Below are 20,318 nucleotides of genomic sequence, written 5' to 3'. Positions count from 1 at the left end.
TCCTGGCCAACGGGAGCCGCGGAGCCAGCACTCAGGCAGGGGCAGTGCACAGAGCCTCCCTGGCCGCCCCTGTGCAGGTAGGGAGCCAGGGCAAGTAGGGAGCCTGCCTGGGAGTGAGGAGGGGGAGGAGTTGAGCAGCGGGGTCCACAGACCCCAGTTTGAGAAATGCTGATCTAGATTAAAGGAGGGCAGGAGATTTCATTCCTAAACCTGGAAACAAAGTTAATGCCTCCCTGGTGAAAGAAGAAGTTGTGTGCATCCTATTTTCATGCCCTTTAGTACTGGTTACAGAGATTACATATTATCCCCCTTTTTATGAGACAAATCTACATATACATATATAGTACAAAACGTCACTAATGAATCCAAGACCCTACAGTGTCATGACAAGACTCCCCCCCACAGAACCCAGTCACATCCATTACACATCCACCTAAAGAAAATCTTTGCCTGATGAAAGAAAAACCATAAGCAAGACTATCCTTGGCCCTCCAATTTGGTGATCCGTGCAGCATTCCCCACCACTTTAGCCTCAATTCAGAGTAGGGGGCAAGAGTCCCTCCAGCACATTATCCTCATTCCAACACCAATCCTGGTATTAAAAGGACTTCAGAGGAACGTGTAAGAACCATACAGTAGGCAGATCTGCTCCCTACTCCCACATTAGGTCTCATTCTAATCTCTAATAGAGAATAGCTTAAACCCTAAAACACGAGCTTTAACTTGCCTTTCACTTATTTTTACATTACTTTAACTCTGGATGTTGTTATCCATGTAAATGTCCAATCCCTTTTTGAATCTTGCTGAATTATTGGCCTTAATGATTTTCTGTGATAATGAGTTCCACAGTCCAATTACATGTTGTATCAAAGTATTTCCTTTTATCAATGCCCTTACTAAATATAAACAAATAATAATTAGAACTTTATTATAAAGCATTTTAAAAAAATCCTAAGATAACACACACTTGGATAACCCAGTTGTTCTAGTCTTTATTTGCACACATTTCTCAATAACTTAAGAAAATAATTTACTTACACTAATTCGAGCGCAATGCCACCATTTCCCACAACTGCTATTCTTTTAGCTTTGGCCAAATGATTCTGAAAGGCCTATAGTTAAAAAAAAAGACAGCTTACAGTATTCTAGTCACTCAAACTTGATCAATTTACGTAATTTAATATTCCTCAAATTCTCAAATGTATAATTTTAATAATTATTATGTTAATGATTATGAATGATACACATCTAATTATGTTAAGGCATTTTATTGAAGTTAATTAAGACTCTATAGCTCTGTTAGGATGCCACAGTGTGCCTCTACTATATTGCTTTTATAGATAAATAAACTGAGAAGAGGAAAGGTAAGTGATTTAGTTAAGACTAAATGGCAGAGTTTGTAATAGAATCCAGGAGTCTCTCCCTTGTCCTAACCACTAAAGCACGTTTCATCTCATATTTTATAATGTATTTAAAAGCCAATATTGAAATCATGTTCTGTTTCTTTGAGTCCAATTTTATTTCACTCAATATCTTGTAAAAAGACAAAATGGACCAGGATAAGGAGACTGTTTTGCATTTATAACATTGATTTAACAGTAAGGTTCTTAGATTTGCCACAGACTGTTTTGTTTGCCTGGAAAATTTTTTGAAAAAGAAAATTAAGTCCCTGAATTACATAACTTATGAGCAAGAGATGCTGCTATTCAGAAAACAAAGAATACCAGACAGTATTTTGTATCATATCATTATCACTTGGGACACTGTATTTTAAACAAATATCTGCATCCACTGGGACTGAATAGCTCATGGCACAGAAAGCCATTAAACTTTGAACTGTTGATTTGAATATAGTCCAGATCAGCAGTGACCAAGAGTCATGACGATCTGGTGATGGTTCGAGAATTTATGAAAGAATGACCTGCTAGTCTCCATCCCGTACCATATGGATCAACGTACACAACTGACCACCTTTGTGGTTAGTCACAACAGAGAAATAAAAAACTGAGAGGCTATGAAAACAACTATCCTCTCCTGTCCCTAGAGGTTGTCTTTCTGGGCTTGTCTTCATTAGCCTTCTTTAACTCAAGTTAATGGATAGCCAATTTCTTTACTAAAACAAATTTACAGCCTGGATCAAATGTTTGGAGCATCCCCACAAGCCTTTACAAATTTGTTGACTACCTCAAGTTAATTGGCAAGCAGTGAATGGGAAAGTTTGCTGCCTATGCTGTATGTTTTCAATCTGGCACCTGTTACCAGCACAAAATAAACTACTATTTTGCTTATTCTGAAGGTTCTCATGATGGGAACCCTCTCTATCCATTCATGAGTTATTTTTGAAAATAAAGATCTTATTTTTTAAAATGGCATTTCAGAGTTACTTCTTTGCTTCTAAAAATGTATAACAATGGTTTCTATTATTTATTTCTGATATTAGGATAACATCTTGTTTATCTATTTCATTCCACAATAATTTTTACATTATACTGTGACTAACCACATGTGTATAGTTAGGATGCAAAATGCTAACATATTTATGAACCATGAAAATATATTACCTGAGCACTGTCAGTATCCCGGATTCCTAATACATATGGGTTTCCTTCAAAAATTAACTTAGGTTTTGCTCCTGCACATAGGCAAAGTTTTTCATATATACACTGTTTGCCATCTTCTGTGAAAATTTTCTGTTAAAAGATTTAAAAGAAAAACCATCTATATAGATCAACTAAGAAAACCCAGGGTACACCTTAAAATCACAGTATTTTACTGGTATCAAACTGTAACTGGCTATGGGAAAGGTAAAAAAAAAAAAAGCAAGTCCTCTCTAACTGATTAAATATCTAGCAGTTTATATTACGCTCATGACAGTGCTATGTGAGTTCCTAAATCAGTAAAATGGAAATTGCATATAGTAAACTCAATAAGATTACAAGACAAAATATAAAGCTTGTCTCTTAGTGGAACTCTGTATTTTGTTATGGTGTTGAGGGAAGAGTTTGTTTTGTGCATTAGACTGGTTTTTTAGTAGCTTGTATATCATGGCAAAACCTACACTGCTTTACTAGTCCAAGTGCTATTTTTTATATTGGAGATTACTTCTGTATTTTGTAGAATGGAAGGCTGCGATTAATTTACATGTATGTACACAGAATTCTGTTGGGGGCAGCATGGGGTATAAATACACCTCTACCCCGATATAACGCGACCCGATATAACACGAATTCTGATATAACGCGGTAAAGCAGTGCTCCGGGGCGGGGGGGGGGGGGCTGCGCACTCCGGCGGATCAAAGCAAGTTCGATACAACTTGGTTTCACCTATAACGCGGTAAGATTTTTTGGCTCCCGAGGACAGCGTTATATCGAGGTAGAGGTGTAATTGCTTTTGGGATCTGTGTTCAAAAGAATGTTTTTCCCCCAGGTCTTTCAAAGAATATAAGTGCCATGGATGCAACTCTACATACTGCCACATCTGGTCAACCAAGTGTGTGATCCAAAGTTCATTAAAGTCAATGGAAAGGCTACCACTGACTTCAGTACTTCAAAACTGGATCAAATTCTAAAGGAGCAACATTGTCAGGTTCTGGAGGAAGCCACATCAAGCTGCAGCACAGAACATTTAAAATGAAACTTTTTGTGAGCTTATTTGCTGTTCTCCACCTCACAGATGGCTACATTACAATGGTTCTGTCCATCTTGTAGAGAGTTTATAAAGGGCATTGGGATCCTTTGAGATGAAAGATGATGTACACGTGCAATATGGCTGTGACTTTTGGGGGATTACCCAGACCAGTAAAAGGATCCACCTGCCTTGTAATCTTGAGTGCCTAAATGCTAAACTATTTGGGCTCAGAGCCCTGAAACCAATAGCTAGCCCACAAGCATAAAGGTCTCACCCTAGCTTCCATCTGCCTCACTACTCCTTGCAGGGTGACCCTATCAGCCCTTCCAATTCTCAGTTTCCCCAAATCCCCATTTTCCCTCTAGTTCGTTACCCCTGAAGGTGCGAAAACAGCGCCCCCCCATTATCAGTTCACTTTGGCATATACACTCCAAACCATTTGCACACCAGAGACCTGATTGTTGTAAAAATAAACAAAAAGTTTATTTAACAGAAAATTCATAGATTCAAAGATGAAATAGTAAGGAAAAGCAAACACATACAAGTTACACAGAAAATAAACATAAAGACACAACTTCTGGCTTTGCACTTCCATATTAGTTAAACTCCTTTTTCTAATAAAAGTTACCTATTGTTTTTGAACCATTTCCCACAGTGCTTCCTAGCCCAAGCAGGGGGATCCAGCATTCACAGATAGATCCCCGACTTTGAGACTGTGCAAAGTCCAAGTGTCTGCTAGTTAAGAACTCAGGAAAGATGGATTTGGGGAGACTCAGGAGCAGAAGGGCTGTTGGGGTCACCCTATAAGGAGTAACTAGGCTGGTGGAAGCAAGAATGAAACTTTATGCCTATGGTCTGGCTACTGGTGTCAGGGTTCTGAGCTAAATCAGCATAGCACTAAGGTCACCCAAGGTTACAGGGCAGGGGTTACTGAACCCATTACTGGTCTGGGTGATCCCTAAAATGTCACAATGGCCATCCCAGGGGACATCCCTAAAACAAAACAAAAAACACAATATATTTATTAAAACTGTTGTGTGTGCGCTTTATTATGTATTATACCTGAGCGCATACATCAGCCTAACAGATACAGTACAGAATATGAGTATACTACCTTAACCTAAGTACAGTGAATTAATTACAGGTATACCAGTTACATATAATAAAAGCAAAAACACAGACTTGGCTCTGAATGTGGGTAAATGAATAATATTGAGATGAAAAACAAAGCCTTCCAACTTTACTCTATAAGTAAGACACTGAACAAGGATCAGAGAGACTGTGTGTACTATATTTTTGCTGGAGAACGGAGAAAAAAGCATAGGGATTTATTTATTTTGTTCTCCTCAGAATTAAAAGTGGGTATTTATTATAAATTTATAAAGTCAATACTAATTTTGGTTTCTCTTTGGCAACAAACCAAGTTACAGTTCACAGAGAGTGCCGATTAATGATTTAAGAATTTTGCAGGAATCTTAGTTCTATTATATCTGGTTTCATGATCAACTCTTTGCTACTCTGCTCTAAAGAGCCAGGCAATATATTAGAGGAATCAGGAGTCTTGATCTAAGCATTCTAACCACTGATTTTTTCTAATGACTTATGACCTGTGATTCCTTTTTACCCCATTGCCTACGTTTCTTCTAAATGTGCACTATAAGTGAACTGTGACATTTCTCTTCTGTTCTAAATCTTGGTAAATTAATTTAAATCATTAGAAATTCTGTTTTAATAACATATTTCATTTGAAAAAATGGATCCCTTCTTAAACCCATTCACTTTCAGGATCCATAGAAAATTAGGCAAAATGAAGCTCTCTTACATGCTCCTGACTTTTCAACTGTTTCACTCCAGACTCTATAACTTTAATGTTGGGATACCGTTTTTCTAACATAGTGCTTGGTTGTTCTTCAACATCAAATTCCTCTAGTGTTTTGGATACCTATAGTTTAAAAAAAAGAAAGAGAGAGAGAAAAATCATTTTTGTTTTAATTGTTTTTCTTCTTTTATTAAGTTTTCAACCAAACCTAGTGATTGGAAAATAGATGATGTTCACTCCCAGTCTGTAAACTTAAAGCACCAAACCCTCAGCAAATTCTTTCCACCAAGTTAGAAAATTGCTATTAAAATTAAGCATTTAGGTACATAATCTGTTAATAAATAGTCCTAAGAAAGGCTCGCAGTAGTACGTTACCACTCAAAATGGAACTTGGACTTCTAAATCCCTATTTTGAGAAATTTAAAATTAGACTAGATTAAGCACCTGAGACTATATTTGCCCCCTGGAGGATTGACTAGACAATCAAATAGGTCTTTTCCATATCTAATTTCTACTATTATAAGTGGGGCTGGTAGAACCATCTATTAAGGTAGCCCTACGCTTTCCATTTTAACACTGTTTCCATTTGCTTATAACTTTGCAAATCTAAATTCACTTGGGCTGCAATGTTCCATGCTTGGCCTTAGCCTAATTTCTTTTGGAAAATTTTAGCCACAACAGTTCAGTTGTTTTTAAGAACAAGGCTAGAAAAAAATACACTGTTTTGCCCACATTAAAAAATTCTGGTGACCTTTTCTTTGAACAGATCTATGACCCATATGCTCTGAACAGGGACTTGACATTTGGCAGGGGTTGGACTTTGTGTAAGGGATATATATTTTGCTGTTCCCGTGAAAATATGCCCAAGTGATAAAAGTGAATGAAAAATCCCAGTTCGTACATGTATTCAGGAGAGACATAGAGATTCACAGCTAAAATCTCTGAAGATTCCATCTTCACTGAGCATGCTTGAGTCTTTCACAGCTCCTAGTGCAGACTGGTCTAACACACGAACTGAGCATGATCCATTCTCTCACAGCTCCTACCTATGACCAGACTCTGCATAAACCATCCCCACACAGCAACTGAGTATGCTCTAGCCCAGGGCTAGGGGGTGAAATCAGACTTTCCCTGTAATGACTGCTCCAAGCTGGCATGCGCAGTCTCTTCTGTTGGCACCCAGGTAGTGTGGAGGATGAAGCTGTCTGATTCAAATGCAGAGGAGGTAAAAGCCAGACCAGGGGGTGGGTCAGTAGTAAATTGGAAAAGGAGTCTGGTGAGACTGGGACTGGAAGAACTCAGGGGAGAGAAACTGGGAATGGCTGGGCATGGAGATTGTTACAGGGACCCAGGATGGGGGAATGGAAACAGAGATTGGGAGCTTGAGGGAAGGAAGCTAGAACAGGTCGGACAAGCAGACTGGGGCTGGGAGTCAGGGAGAGAAGGGGAAAAGGACATGAGACTGAAACCATATGCATAAGCATTTGCGGGGTCAGGCCCTAAATTATCTCTCCTGAGTAAATGTTTTAGTAACTTCTATAGACGCCTACACAAAAACAAAATTTAAGTCTCTCTCTTACCTGTTTGAAATTTGTTACTGCTTTTATAACTGGAGAAGCTGTTACTAAGAGAATATCTTCTGATGGAAATTCTGTAGCCAACTTGTAAAGAAAGAGAGAGTGAACACAGCTGTCAGTGGAATTTGACTTTAAATAAGACAATAACAGTACTAAAAAAACAGGAGTTATCGTATTAAGGATTTTAGTCTTATAAATCCCAGAGATGTAGGCAAATATTGCCTCCATTTTACAGAAGGGTAAACTTGGCTTGGGTGATACAATGGAAGCGAACCTGATCCCCAGGTCCAGGGCTTTCTTTATTTATAGACATTTCCATAAGACTCACATCATGGCACGAATGCCTAACCATCACACTAGCCAAACTGGGAGGTGTAAAATGACACAAACTGAGATCTGAAGAGTCTGTATGCCTGGAGTCCAATTATTAGTGGGCAGTGGTAACTCAGTTAAGATTGTATTAAAGACTTTTGACTGTAGAAAGAACAGTGAATACCTCGTATCTTTGAGTGAGTTTTATGGAAAATGGATTATAATCTTTGGCTAATTATGGATTTTTTGATGTACTGGTTATATAATTAAGCTGTTTAAAAATTCATGTTTTGGCTATTTTTGCCAGGGAGGGTCTCACTGGCTTCTGTAGTCCTCTAGCAGAAAGATACAATCACAGATATGGTTCAAATTTGCACAAATCATTGTTTCCATAACACAGGTTCCTAGAATACGATCTTTGGGTAAGTGAATGGCAATTTTTTAAACAAAAGGACTTTAAAGTGGCAACAGAAAGTTTGTGCGTTAATCTGAAGCCACTGATTTTTAATTTGATGACAAAAATCTGTGCCACAGCAAGAATGTTGTCTGTTACAAAATGTGGGCTTGCTTACATAAGGGAAAGTTCCCTTGGCTAGGAACAAGGAGCCCAGATGTTCAGATCTCACCTCTTCTAAGTGCAGTATAAATTCTCAGGCAATTCACTACCTTTATTATTGACTAAGGCCAGGTAGGGTTGAAAGAGATGATTTTAAATTGTTGGATGCGAAGTAATTTTATTTTAAAAATTACTACAATTATTTAGTTTCAAGAAATAAGAAATGGTAGGCCAAGTCTTATTGCTTCTCTTACTGTCAACTCAGGGGTGTGGCTCACATTATTTAGTCACGAGCAAGACTAAGCAAAATAATCACCATTATTAACCATGGCTATTTTAATATTTAAAAAAGGAAAAGAAAATATTAAACACCACAAATGACCAAACACAAATGATAAACCAGTTACTTCCGTTACAACTTCTTCTGTATGTCTCTCTGTGGAGAGCTTTTGACAGGAATTACACTTTTAAGAGTGAACAGCCTCTGGTAGATACTTTTGTCTTGGTAAGATAAGACTCAAAAATATATGGTTTCCCAAAATTATTGTGAATTCATTGTTTAGATACCAACAAATGTTTTATAATTTAGTCTCATGGCAGGTGGACTTGTTGGGCATTAATAAACAAACAAACAAACAGTTTATAGTTTGCAAAACAGGCAATCCTTACATCCTATGAAATAAAAAAAAAATTAAATCAATTAGAAAAAGCCATTAAAGGAGCTGTCTTGAGACAGGCCAATTAACCAACATTAAGAATATTAAATCACACTATTTCTTGGGCCTTGCCTACACTACACAGTTTTGTTGACAAAAGTCAGCTTTCGTCGACAAAACACTGGAGGTATACATACTGAACTGCTCCTCCCGCTGATGTAACTCCCATGCAATGCTGACATAATAAAACCATCTCAACAAGCAACATAGAGCTTTTTGCGACGTAGTTAGAGCAACACAGCATCAGTGTAACTTACTTGGTTATGTTACCCTAATTGGCCTCCAGGAAGTGTCCCAGAATGCCCATCATGACCACTCTGGTCAGCAGTTTGAATTCTGCTGTCCTGAAGATACACAGATATGCACCCCTCCCCCATTTAAAGGCCCAGGAATTTTTGAAATTCCTCTTCCTGTTCGCTTGGTGAGCACAGTTCACACAGCTGACCACGGCAGCTTTACGCAACAGATGCGCTCCTGTGTGGAACACATGGGAGCTGTTGATTCTGCTGATATATGGGGAGAGGAGGTTGTGCAGTCACAGCTTTGGACCAACTGTAGGAATTTCAATACCTACAGGCTGAATGCTATTGGCATGCAGGAGAAGGGGCACAAAAGGGACACGCAGCAGTGTCTTGCTAAAATCAAGGAGCTGACATAGGCGTACCAGAAGGCAATGGAGGCCAATCGTCGCTCTGGTGCAGCGCCAAAGATATGCTGCCTCTATAAGGAGCCTCATACCATCCTCAGCAGCAACCCCATCTCCACCACCAGGAGCCCTGAGGATACTTCAGGGGCACGGAGGCAGCGGCCATCAGACTCAACTCCAGTGAGGAAGTGGTGGATGAGGAGATGGAGGTGGAGGACGATGTGGAGCACAAGGCAGGGTCATCAAGTGGCACAGTGAGTCAGGACCTCTTTTCCAATCCGGAGGGGTCTAGCTAATCCCAGCACTCTGACTTTGGCGCGGAGGATGCAGGAGAGGAGAGCTCTGGTAAGTGCTCATTTTGCTTTCATACTGCATGGTGACAGGAGACTGAGCTCTCATGTACTTTGTTATATGGTAGAGGTGAGATAAGGGACAGAAATTAACAACAGAGCCTGTCCATCTACGCAGTGGGGCCACAGCAGAAAAAATTATTAATGTACATGGGGATGTCTCTGGAATCCTCCATAGTGATCTCTAGGAAACTTTCCTGTAGGTACTCTGCAATCCGCTGTCGAAGGTTCCTTGGCAGAGCTGTCTTGTTTCTATCCCCAGCATATGAAACTTTGCCGCGCCACCCGGCAATTATTTCTGCAGCAACCAGAGTGGCACACAGACAAGCAGTATACAGAGCCGGTCTGAAACCACATGCATGCAGGAGATGCTCCCTTGCATCCTGAATTACCCTGAGGAATGAGATATCGGGTTTGATTACCCTAGCCTATGGAAAAGGGTACAAGAATTCGGAATAGGTTCCCTAGCCACTAATAGAAACCCCTTCGAAAATCACCCTTTGTACTTTCTTGCCCTTTCCTTTCCCCCCCCCCCCCCCCCCCCCGTGAACTCACCATAATTGGGACTCGTGGCCAACTATGTGCTATCCAAGGGACAGTGAGAAAGAGGTGTGTGTAACTTTTGCGATTCACGTCTGTGAACGCACTCACAATACTGTCTCTGTTCATTGTTCTTTTGCCTTCTGCTCATGTGCCCTTGAGAACACACTCCACCACACTGGCAGAGTGCCTCCATCAGATAAAGCGGCGAACCCAGGAGGAATAAGGAGGATATGTTTTGAGAAGTGCTGCAGTCAATAGATGCAGCACATAGTGAAACAAGAGCATGGAGGGAGACAATTAATGAAAGACTGAGGCGGGATAGCCAGGAAGGGACACGGGCAGGAGAGGATGATAAACCTCAGGACCAGACAGAGATGTTGAAGTCCCTCATTAGCCTGCAATCAGAGCAAATCCATGCCCGACTCCCCCTCCAGCCACTACAGCCCTCCCCCAACTCCCCTACTGCATTCATGGCATGTTTCCGGTCCCTCACAGTGACCTGTGCACGCCACACTAGGGAACTGGTTTTCCAATTAAAACTGGAATTACACCCAGCTATGAGAGCCCTAACCACAAGACTGTTCCTCATTTTCATGTTCCCTGTTTGTCCAAAAGTTTGTGTTTTATCCTGTTATTAAACTTGAGTCTTTGAAATAAAATGAGTCTTTATTTGTGACATACATACATCACTCAGTGCTAACACTGAAACACAGTGGCTATAGGTAGGAATATTTTCTCCTTGCAATAAATGCTCAAGAAGCAAGCACTACAGGGGTAAGTAAACATTGTCTGGCTGAATGCATCACATACAGACACAATACTGAGAATCACTGTCAAAAGCTTCTTCAAAACCTCCCTTATTCAAATAGCCTCCCATTGTGCCCTTCTAACTGCCCTTCTATCTGGCTGCTCAAAATCAGCAGCCAGTTGATCAGCCTCAGTGGTCCACCCCAAGGAAACTTTTCCCCCTTCAATTAACAAATATTTTGGAGAGTACAGCAGGCCGCAATGACCATCGGAATATTTCCCTCATTGAGGTCTAACTGGAAAAAAAGACAGCGCCAGCGACCTTTTAATTGGCCAAAGGCACATGCAGTGGTCATTCGGCACCTGCTAAGCCTGTTGTTGAATTGCACCTTGCTGCTGTCTAGGTGTAAGGCTTCATGAGCCACAGGAGCAAGGTGTATGTGGGATCTCCAAGGATCACTATGGGCATTTTCATATCCCCCACTGGAATCTTCTGGTCTGGAAAGAAAGTCCCAGTGTGCAGCTTTCTATACAGTCCATTGTTCCGAAAGATGCGTGCATCATGCACTTTCCCTGACCACCCCGCATTGATGTCCGTGAAATGGCTCCGGTGATCCACCAGCACCTGCAAGACCATGGAGAAGTAGCCCTTTTGGTAGATATACTCTTTCGCAAGATGGTTGGGGATATGTGTTCTATCTATCGCCCCACCAAAGTTAGGGAATCCCATTGCCTCAAAGCCATCAATTATTTCCTGGACATTACCAAGAGTCACAGTCCTTCGTAGCAGGAGGAGATTAATGGCCCTGCACACTTGCATCACTGCAGCCCCCATGGTGGACTTTCCAACTCCAAACTGATTCACAACTGATCGGTAGCAATCTGGAGTTGCCAGCTTCCACACAGCGATCGCCACTTGCTTTTCCACAGTCAGAGCAGCTCTCATTCTGGTGTTCTTGAGTTGCAGTGTCGGGGCGAGCTCCGCACACAGTTCCAGAAAGGTGACTTTGCGCATCCAAAAGTTCTGCAGCCACTGCTCGTCATCCCATACATGCATCACAATGCGATCCCGCCAGTCAGTGCTTGTTTCCCGATCCCAGTATCAATGGTCCACTGTGGCAAGCTGATCTGTGAATGCCAGCAGCAATCTTGAATTATTTATCTCCATGGCAGAGAGCAGGGCAGGCATCACCGGCTTACTCTCTGTTTCACAGCTCATGAAATACTGCAGGCCCAGCCACACTGTGTTCATAATATTCATCACCAGAATGGTCAGCAGCTCAGGATCCATGCTGTCAGGCACAGATGGCAAGTGCACAGTTTACAAGGGCTGTTGAAAAATGGCACAAAATGAAGCAGGAAGACCAAGGAATGATGGGATGGAAAGAACGGCATCACAGGACGGCGAGCACATCCCCATGATGCAATCTAATCCTTTGGCAAAGTCGTAGTTAACTTTGTCTAATGAATTCATGCTGAAGTTTTGGGAAGATTTTCCTTGGATTGGTTGGTTTCTTCGAGTCTTCTCTATTTTTCTTATTTGCATGTGGCAGCTTGTTTGTGGAGATGGACAGGATGAGCTATGGAATGATTGCTGTCTAACCAGAATAGCGAATGGAAGCATCTGAGGTGCTCAGTTCAGAGTATTTTATACCATTCTCCTTCCTATTATATTATAGGAAAACACATCTATTTCAGGCTCATTTAGACTCAACTTGGTTGCCGTCACTCTTTTATTAGCTTCGTGAATTCAGGGCTGGCTTAGGTGACATTTTCAGCTCCTGAATATGCACTGCTTAATAAATACGTAACATTTATTTAATTGCCTTTGTTCTTCTTGTTGCAGAAAAGATCCAGATAACTTTTAAAGTTAAAACTAGCTCTTTCTTTTTATTCAGCTCATTTTCTGAGATAGTCTTTCAATTTTATTAGAGTTTCACAGGAAATGAAATTCTGTTTTCAAAAAGTCCAAAATTATACAAAAATTTTTAGTTCTTAAAACAGTCTTTTAAAATTAAATAACTCTTACAAATTCTTTAGCTTCAATAATTAAAAGATGTTGATTCTACATGACAATTTTTGGAGCAATGATTTTCTTGTCTTCCTGAGCAGGATGAGAGTTTGCATGTACATTGCCAGCAATTAATTAATTCCTCATTAATATTAATATTTTACATGTAAATGGTCTCTTACATTAAAAGAGAAAGAGTAAGTTAGGAATTACTTAGACAAGATAGATGGTTATAAATCAGCAGGGTCTGACGAAATACATCTTAGAATACTTAAGGAACTGGCTGAAGAGATCTCTGAGCCATTAATGATTATGTATGAGAACAGGACAGGAGAGATTCCAGAGGACCAGAAAGGGGCAAATATAGTACCTACCTATAAAAAGGGGAATAAGGACAACCCAGGGAATTATAGACCAGTCAGCTTAACTTGGGTACTCAGAAAGTTAATGAAGCAAATAATCAAACAATCAGTTTGAAAGCAACTAGAAGATAATAAGAATAGCCATACTGGCTCAGACCAGTATCCTGTCTTCTGACAGTGGTCACTGCCAGGTGCTTCAGAGGGAATGAACTGAACATGGCAATTAGCAAGAGTCATTCTGTCTCCTGTCATCCTGTCCCAGCTCTGGCAGTCAGAGACTTACGGTCACCCAGAGAACGAATGAGTTCCACAGATTGACTGTGTGTTGTATGCAGAAGTATTTCCTTGTGTTTGTTTTAAACCTGCTGCCTATTAATTTCATTGGGTGTCGCCTTGATCTTGTGTTATATGAAGGGTTAAATAACACTTCCTTTTTCACTTTCTCCATTATTTTAGACCTCTATCTTATCTCCCTTAGTCATTTCTTTTCTAAGCTGAACAGTGCCAATCTTTCTACTCTCTCCCTATATGGAAGCTGTTCCATACCCCTAATCATTTTTATTGTCCTTCTCTGAACTTTTTCCAATTCTAGTATCTCTTTTTGAGATGGGGAGATCAGAACTGCACACAGTATTGAAGGTGTGGATGTACCATGGATTTATACAGTAGCATTATGATATTTTCTGTCTTATTTTCTAACCCTTTCCTAATGGTAACCTTGTTTTTTTTTTTGACTGCTGTTGCAAAATGAGCAGATATTTTCAGAGAGGTGATAAGTAACAGTCAACCTGGATTTGTCAATAACAAATCATGTCAAACCAACTTACTATCCTTCTTTGAGATGGTAACAAGCCTTGCAGAGGGGAGAAAGCTGTAAATATTATATAGCTCAACTTTCGTAAGGGTTTTGATACTATCTCACATGATGTTCTGATAAACAAAGTAGGGAAATATAGCCTAGATAAGCCTATAATAAGGTGGGTGCACAACTGGTTGGAATACCATACTCAGAAAGTAGTTATCAATGGTTCAGAGTCAAGCTGGAGGGGCATATGGAGTGGTGTCCTGCAGGGCCCTGTCCTGGATCCTGCACTATTCAATATATTCATAAATGATTTGGATAATGGCACAGAGAGTACATTTATAAAGTTTGTGTACAATATCAAGCTGGGAGGGGTTGCAAGCGCTTTTGAGGACAGGATTAGAATTTAAAATAATTTTGACAAACTGGAAAAATGGTCTGAAATAAATAGGATGAAATTCAGTAAGGACAAATTCAAAGTACTACATTTAGAGAGAAATAATCAATTACACAAGTATAAAATAGGAAATGACTGCTAAGGAGGAGTACAGCAGAAAAGGATCTGGGGGCTATGGCGGATCATAAAATTAATGAGTCAACAATGGAACACTAGCAAAAAAGCAAACATTTTGGGACGTAAGTGTGGGGACAGTATGAACAGCTGTGGGGGTGCACAGGTGAGGGGGGCTGTGTGCATGGCTGAAGGGGATGCACAGATGGGCTGTGCCCCGCTGAGGGGGGCTGTGCCAGACAGGTGGGAGGGTATGCACAGCAGTGGGGGGTTGCACAGTGCAGGGGGACTGTATGCACAGCTGTGGGGTCTGTGCACTGGTGACGGAGGCTGTGCACAGCTGAAGGGGGGGGCACAGAGGAAGAGGTGTGTACAGGGGAAAGGGGCTGTGTGCACGGCCGAGGGATGTACAGGTCAGGGTGGGACTGGAAGTGCCCTGGTGGACCCGACAGCTCAGCGAGCTGCAATGGGGACTGAGATTTTATTATAGTGCAAACCGGGGAGCACGTGTTTAGACCCCAGTCAGCTCTCCCCGCCCGTCCCGTGCTCCCCGGCGCCCGCAGGGGAAGAGGCGGGGTGTCGCGCGCGCCCCACTCACTGGGCGGTTGGGGGCCGGCGGGAAGTGGTGGGTGTCGCGCGCGCGTGGGGTGGGAGGGGCGGTACCTACCCGCTCGGCGCAGGTGACTCCCGCAATCCCCCCTCCCACCACCACAAACCGGCTCCGCGCGGGGAGGGGAGCCGCCATCTCGACGCCTGGACCTGGCAACAGCAGAGGGTGGGAGGAGCTCTGGCTACGGTGCGCGGCTGAGCTCAAACCTCTGCCCTTCGCGTTTGCGGTGCCGCTTGCCCAATACCTCCGCACACGTGAAGCTAATGGCAGCTTGGCGGCGGAGCCCGCTGCTGGGGGCAGGATCAGGCCTTGAGCGAGGGCCGGGGCTGAAGTCTGCTGAATCCTGCCCCCAGCAGCCATCAGGGGTGAGGCTCCCGTTGTGTGCAATGGGGGCAGGGTGACAACAATAGTGTCAACCCCGGGAGTTAAAAAAATACCCATGAGTCAGCCCCCGCCCCCAAATCCTGAGATGTAAACACCCCCCCCACCCCCCCAGTGTATCTAAATGTGGGGCCTTTGCCTTCTGGTTTTCAACCCATTAAAGCTCCGATGTCCTCCACAGGCTTGAGCACGCGAAAGAAAGAAAAGCGGAGAGACTTGTGCACTCACAGGACCCCAGGGATATTAAAGAAAGAAAAGGGGCCGCTAAGGAAAATACCAACTATCATGAGACTAGTGATCAAACCACAAGAAATAGCAACCGGCTGGGTTGTCTGTAACTCGCCTGACAAAGTAGCTTGCCCCTCTTGTATCTCCCGATTGAGTGAAAATGTTGATGTGACACAAAAGCACTGCTTAAAACGCTGCCACGCAGCGTCACTGCTGCCCATACTGGGGAAAACCATGTCTCTGTTACTGACATTTTGGTCTCTACAGGAAACTAACTGATACCCTCCTAATTGTGTTTGTCATCTTGATACTACTGGACTCAGCTTCCCTGTCAGTCAGCAAAATCCAGCCAAGCTCTATAACAATTGTGCTATGTGTAGAAGAGACACTGAATAAATCATGTATCAGAGGGGTAGCCGTGTTAGTCTGAATCTGTAAAAAGCAACAGAGGGTCCTGTGGCACCTTTGAGACTAACAGAAGTACTGGGAGCATAAGCTTTCGTGGGTAAGAACCTCACTTCTTGCATCTGAAGAAGTGAGGTTCTTACCCACGAAAGCTTATGCTCCCAGTACTTCTGTTAGTCTCAAAGGTGCCACAGGACCCTCTGTTGCTGAATAAATCATGTTTGCCCCATTTTGTCAAGAGAGCTTTAAAGGACCCTGTAATAAATAAATAAGGCTGAAGTTGATGAATAATAAATATACATTTAGGTCCTGTCTACACCTTAATACCTCATAAAAAATTGATCATCTGATCTGGGCTCAGTCCAGGAATAAGGCTGCTGCAGCATGCCTGAGGGCTGAGTCACTACAGGCTCTGCTGGAGGGATAAATCAGAGCACCTGAGTGAGCAACCCTGGTCTTGCTGTGGGTTTGCCTCACCTAGTGCTACTAAATATACAATTTAGTACATTATGTACTTCTAAGAAGAAATGGCCATAAATAGCCAGAGAGTGATCTTGTGTTTTCAAGAGAACATATTTTGTGTTTATCTACACTAGGCTAGCACCTTCAAAATCGTAATTCACGAGGTCTTTGTTCTAAGGAAACTCTTGTTTGATTATTTAAAACTGGAGGCAGACATCCTGTTTACATCTCTCTCAGGCCTGGATTACACTTAAAAATTAGATACGGTGCTTAGGGCTGTGAAAAATGTGCTCTGAGCGCTATACATAGGTCGACTTAACCCCCACTGTCGACGCAGATAGGTTGATAGAAGAATAATTCCATCAATCTAGCTACTGCCTCTCAGAAAGGTGGATTAACTAAATTGACAAAAAAACCTCTTCCATCGATATAGGAAGTGTCTACCCTACAGTAGCGAATATATAGCACATTAGCTGTGCTGCTGTAGTGCTTGTAGTGTAGATATACAGTGGGGTTTGTCTTCACTAGAAAATTAGCTTGTGTTGGAACATGACTTTGAAGTGTCATGTTAATGAACATGACATTAAATATGACTTTGTACTCAATGTAGATGGGGCAAGTCATGACACTGTGTCAGCTGATCATGACTAGTCCTACTGTAACTATAGGTTTAATTACAAACAGCTGATAGGATACAGTTTGTCCCTGTCTACACCGACAGCAAGTTTTGTTTTACATGACATTAGTTGACGTGACTCTTTGAGATTAGTCATGTTCTAACACAAGCCCTTCCTTAAGATCTGTCTAGACTAGGAAAAATGGTGTGGGTTTGTTTTTTAAAATCAAGTTAGCTAATACAAGTTAACTAATATTATTTGACACTCCACTTAGAACCTACTGTAAATACAGTTTAACACCTTTAAAATCATGTTAGCTGTTGTACCCATCTGAGATTACATGTCGTGCAAGTGGTTCCACATGGGTGTAAGTGTCTGCTCACTGCATCACATTGCAGGATTGGAATTTACATTTGTAAAGTGCTTTGGGATCTTAGCAGATACAATGTGCTATATAAATGTTTGATATAAAATACTTATTACTACTCTTTAGTGACTAGACTAGCTGGCTCTGACAGTTACTTGGTCTTTCCTAGACTACAATAAAAAGTATATTATTAGAACGTGAATGTGTTTTAACATGTTTGAAAAGTCTAGTATAGACAAGGCACATCACCTTTAACATGTGATTAGACAGTTGAGTTAAAGCCTACAGGGAAGCCTCGGTTTTAATACGACCAGCTCAATATGTATTAAAATATACACTGCCTTATCTACAGTAAACTTTTCAAATGTGTTAGTTCATGCATAGGTGCTGTGTGCTGAGCACCCACTGGCAGCCATCTCCCCTCTCACAGTACCTCCCAGCCACCGGCACCCTGCCAAACAGCGACTCGCCCTCCCTCCCAGCACCTCCCCCCTCACCACAGATCAGCTGTTCCACAGCATGCAGGAGATGCTGGTGGGGAGGGGAGAGCAGCAAGGGCTGGTCGCGCTCAGGGAAGGGGGCAGAACAGGGGCGGGAAAAGATGGGGGCAGGGTGGGAGTTTGGGGGAAGGGTTAGAATGGGAGTGGGGCCTGGGGCAGAGCCAGCGGGGTTGAGCATCCCCCGGCACATTAGAAAGTTGGTGCTTCTGAGTTCATGTGATAACTAACATGTTCTAACATCTACCTTTAAATCCTAGTCTAGACTAGACCCCTTCCCAAACAGATTTCCTGTGAGAAATACCAATGACATGCATTTCATCACGCAGATGCTGAAAATATCTAGTGACTGATGCATTTTCAGACATCCCTAATGATATCAGGAAATCACTCTTGGTCTTGGAAGCAGTGACTACCTGCTGATCGTTAGTAATAAATATTTTTTGTTTTGACTTTGTCTTTCTTAAGAAGTAACATTTTTTTCCAGTGCTGAAGGTAATTTTGCCATCCAGACAATTGCTGGCCATTTTGGTCATAAACTAAATGCTGTCTTCCATACACAGTCTGTCCTACAGTAATTACCTGAATAAATGACCTAACCTAAATAATGCAAGAAATTGGATAGGCTTGTGTCATCAGATATAAATACACTCCCCATATTTTTATCATTGGCATATGACAGCAAGATGAAAAGAAAATTTCTTTTCTCTTTTAACTTGATGTATTTGCTCCTGCATGTTAACTGTTTCATTACTGCCATTTAAAAATTGGTTGAATAAAGACTTTACTAAATTCTTTGGACCAAAATCATATCTGGTGAAAATGGGTTCAAGACCATGTGCATCAATGGACTTGCACACACTCACACTATATCTGAATCTGGCCCCTAATCAACAGCAACCACAAAAGATAAATGTAGCTCTGTGAACATATTTCCATATTAATAATGTTTGGGGGGGGAGGGATAGCTCAGTGGTTTGAGCATTGGCCTCCTAAACCCCAGATTGTGAGTTCAATCCTTGAGGGGGCCACTTAGGGATCTGAAGCAAAATTAGTACTTAGTCCTGCTAGTGAAGCAGGGGGCTGGACTTAATGACCTTTCAGTTCTATAAGATAGGTATTATTTATAAAAATATTTAAAAACAATTATTTAAAGAATGTCATGAGTTTAGCTTCAGTCTCAGCATTGATTGTAAACAGAAATTCACTGTACTACCCCACCCAGGCACGTGGGATGGAGAGGGTGTGGTGCCAGAAGAGTAAACTGCATCCAGTAAAGAGGTGCAGCAGCAGATGAATTCTCCACATGTCCTGAGGAGCTCTGGAAGGCACTCTGCCTCACAGTACTCCCTGGGGTAGAATGTCAGTGCACTACCTTCAGTGAAGGGCTTTGCCTAACAGGCATGATCTAACCATAAGAGTGAAATGTAATAGCCCTATTCAGAGAGGGCCAAATCCTGGCTCTAGTGAACAGATTAACTGGGAGGTGAACTGGGGAGATCTACAAGGGAAATGGGGAGGTCTTGTGTCCTTAGTTTGAAGAAAGGAATGACTAGCAGATACATATAGTCACAGATGATCCACTAGCCCTGCCCCAACCCTGCACCATCTACTAAAAGGCCTCTACGGTGAACCTCTGGAGAACACAGCTACATGAGACAAGGTAGTCCACCTCCCTTGCATGGGGTTCTGGAATCTTGGATCCCTTCCCCATACTTGCTGTAGTAGTAGCAAGGCACTTCATCTGGGTCAGGGAGCTCCATGGCTGAGGAGGAGACAGCAACATTCATCCAGGAATATGAGTAATGCACCACTCATGAATCTATAAAGTAAGGTTCCAGGATTGTCACTCTGTCTGTGTGTCACTCTGAAGCCTAGAATGTCTGTTGAGTCAGTGTGAAGTGATGGACACACCTACAAGCATGGTTGAGAGCTCTTTTTGTCTAGAATATCACCAGGTTCAATCATCATTGCGATTTATGGTCTGTTGTGATCCAATTTTTAAGTTCTCAGCCATTTTCAGCTTTTTTACACTTTACAAATTAGCCCTGTGTGACATCACAGGCTTTCAGCTAATAATGAATTAATCTCCAGCTCATGACAATAAAACTGCTATAGCACCATACACTATCATTAATTTCTCTCTCTTCCTTTCCTCAGGCAGGTAGAGAG

At 41.9% G+C, this 20,318-nt stretch overlaps 1 protein-coding gene across 2 annotated transcripts in view; it reads right to left on the bottom strand.

Moving 5' to 3' along the window:
* Positions 1–15,580, bottom strand: part of PYROXD1 (pyridine nucleotide-disulphide oxidoreductase domain 1) — a 33,809-nt gene extending 18,229 nt beyond the window's left edge. Inside the window, exons 1-5 of one of the 2 annotated variants that reach the window (XM_005296594.4) lie at positions 15,247–15,580; positions 7,027–7,107; positions 5,450–5,569; positions 2,562–2,690; positions 1,039–1,112 (exon numbers count right to left, since the gene is read on the bottom strand). In XM_005296594.4, the coding sequence (XP_005296651.3) occupies positions 1,039–1,112; positions 2,562–2,690; positions 5,450–5,569; positions 7,027–7,107; positions 15,247–15,549 (707 nt within the window). In that variant the 5' untranslated portion in view covers positions 15,550–15,580. The remainder of the gene's footprint in view (positions 1–1,038; positions 1,113–2,561; positions 2,691–5,449; positions 5,570–7,026; positions 7,108–15,246) is intronic. The other variant, XM_065568125.1, reaches the window with a different exon arrangement.
* Positions 15,581–20,318: the final 4,738 nt, after the last annotated feature.

This window comes from Chrysemys picta, chromosome 1 (assembly GCF_011386835.1).
Source record: "Chrysemys picta bellii isolate R12L10 chromosome 1, ASM1138683v2, whole genome shotgun sequence".
In the NCBI taxonomy this organism is placed as follows: domain Eukaryota; kingdom Metazoa; phylum Chordata; order Testudines; family Emydidae; genus Chrysemys; species Chrysemys picta.
Note: the sequence above shows the minus strand (reverse complement) of the source record. Positions and strands in the feature narration are given on the sequence as shown.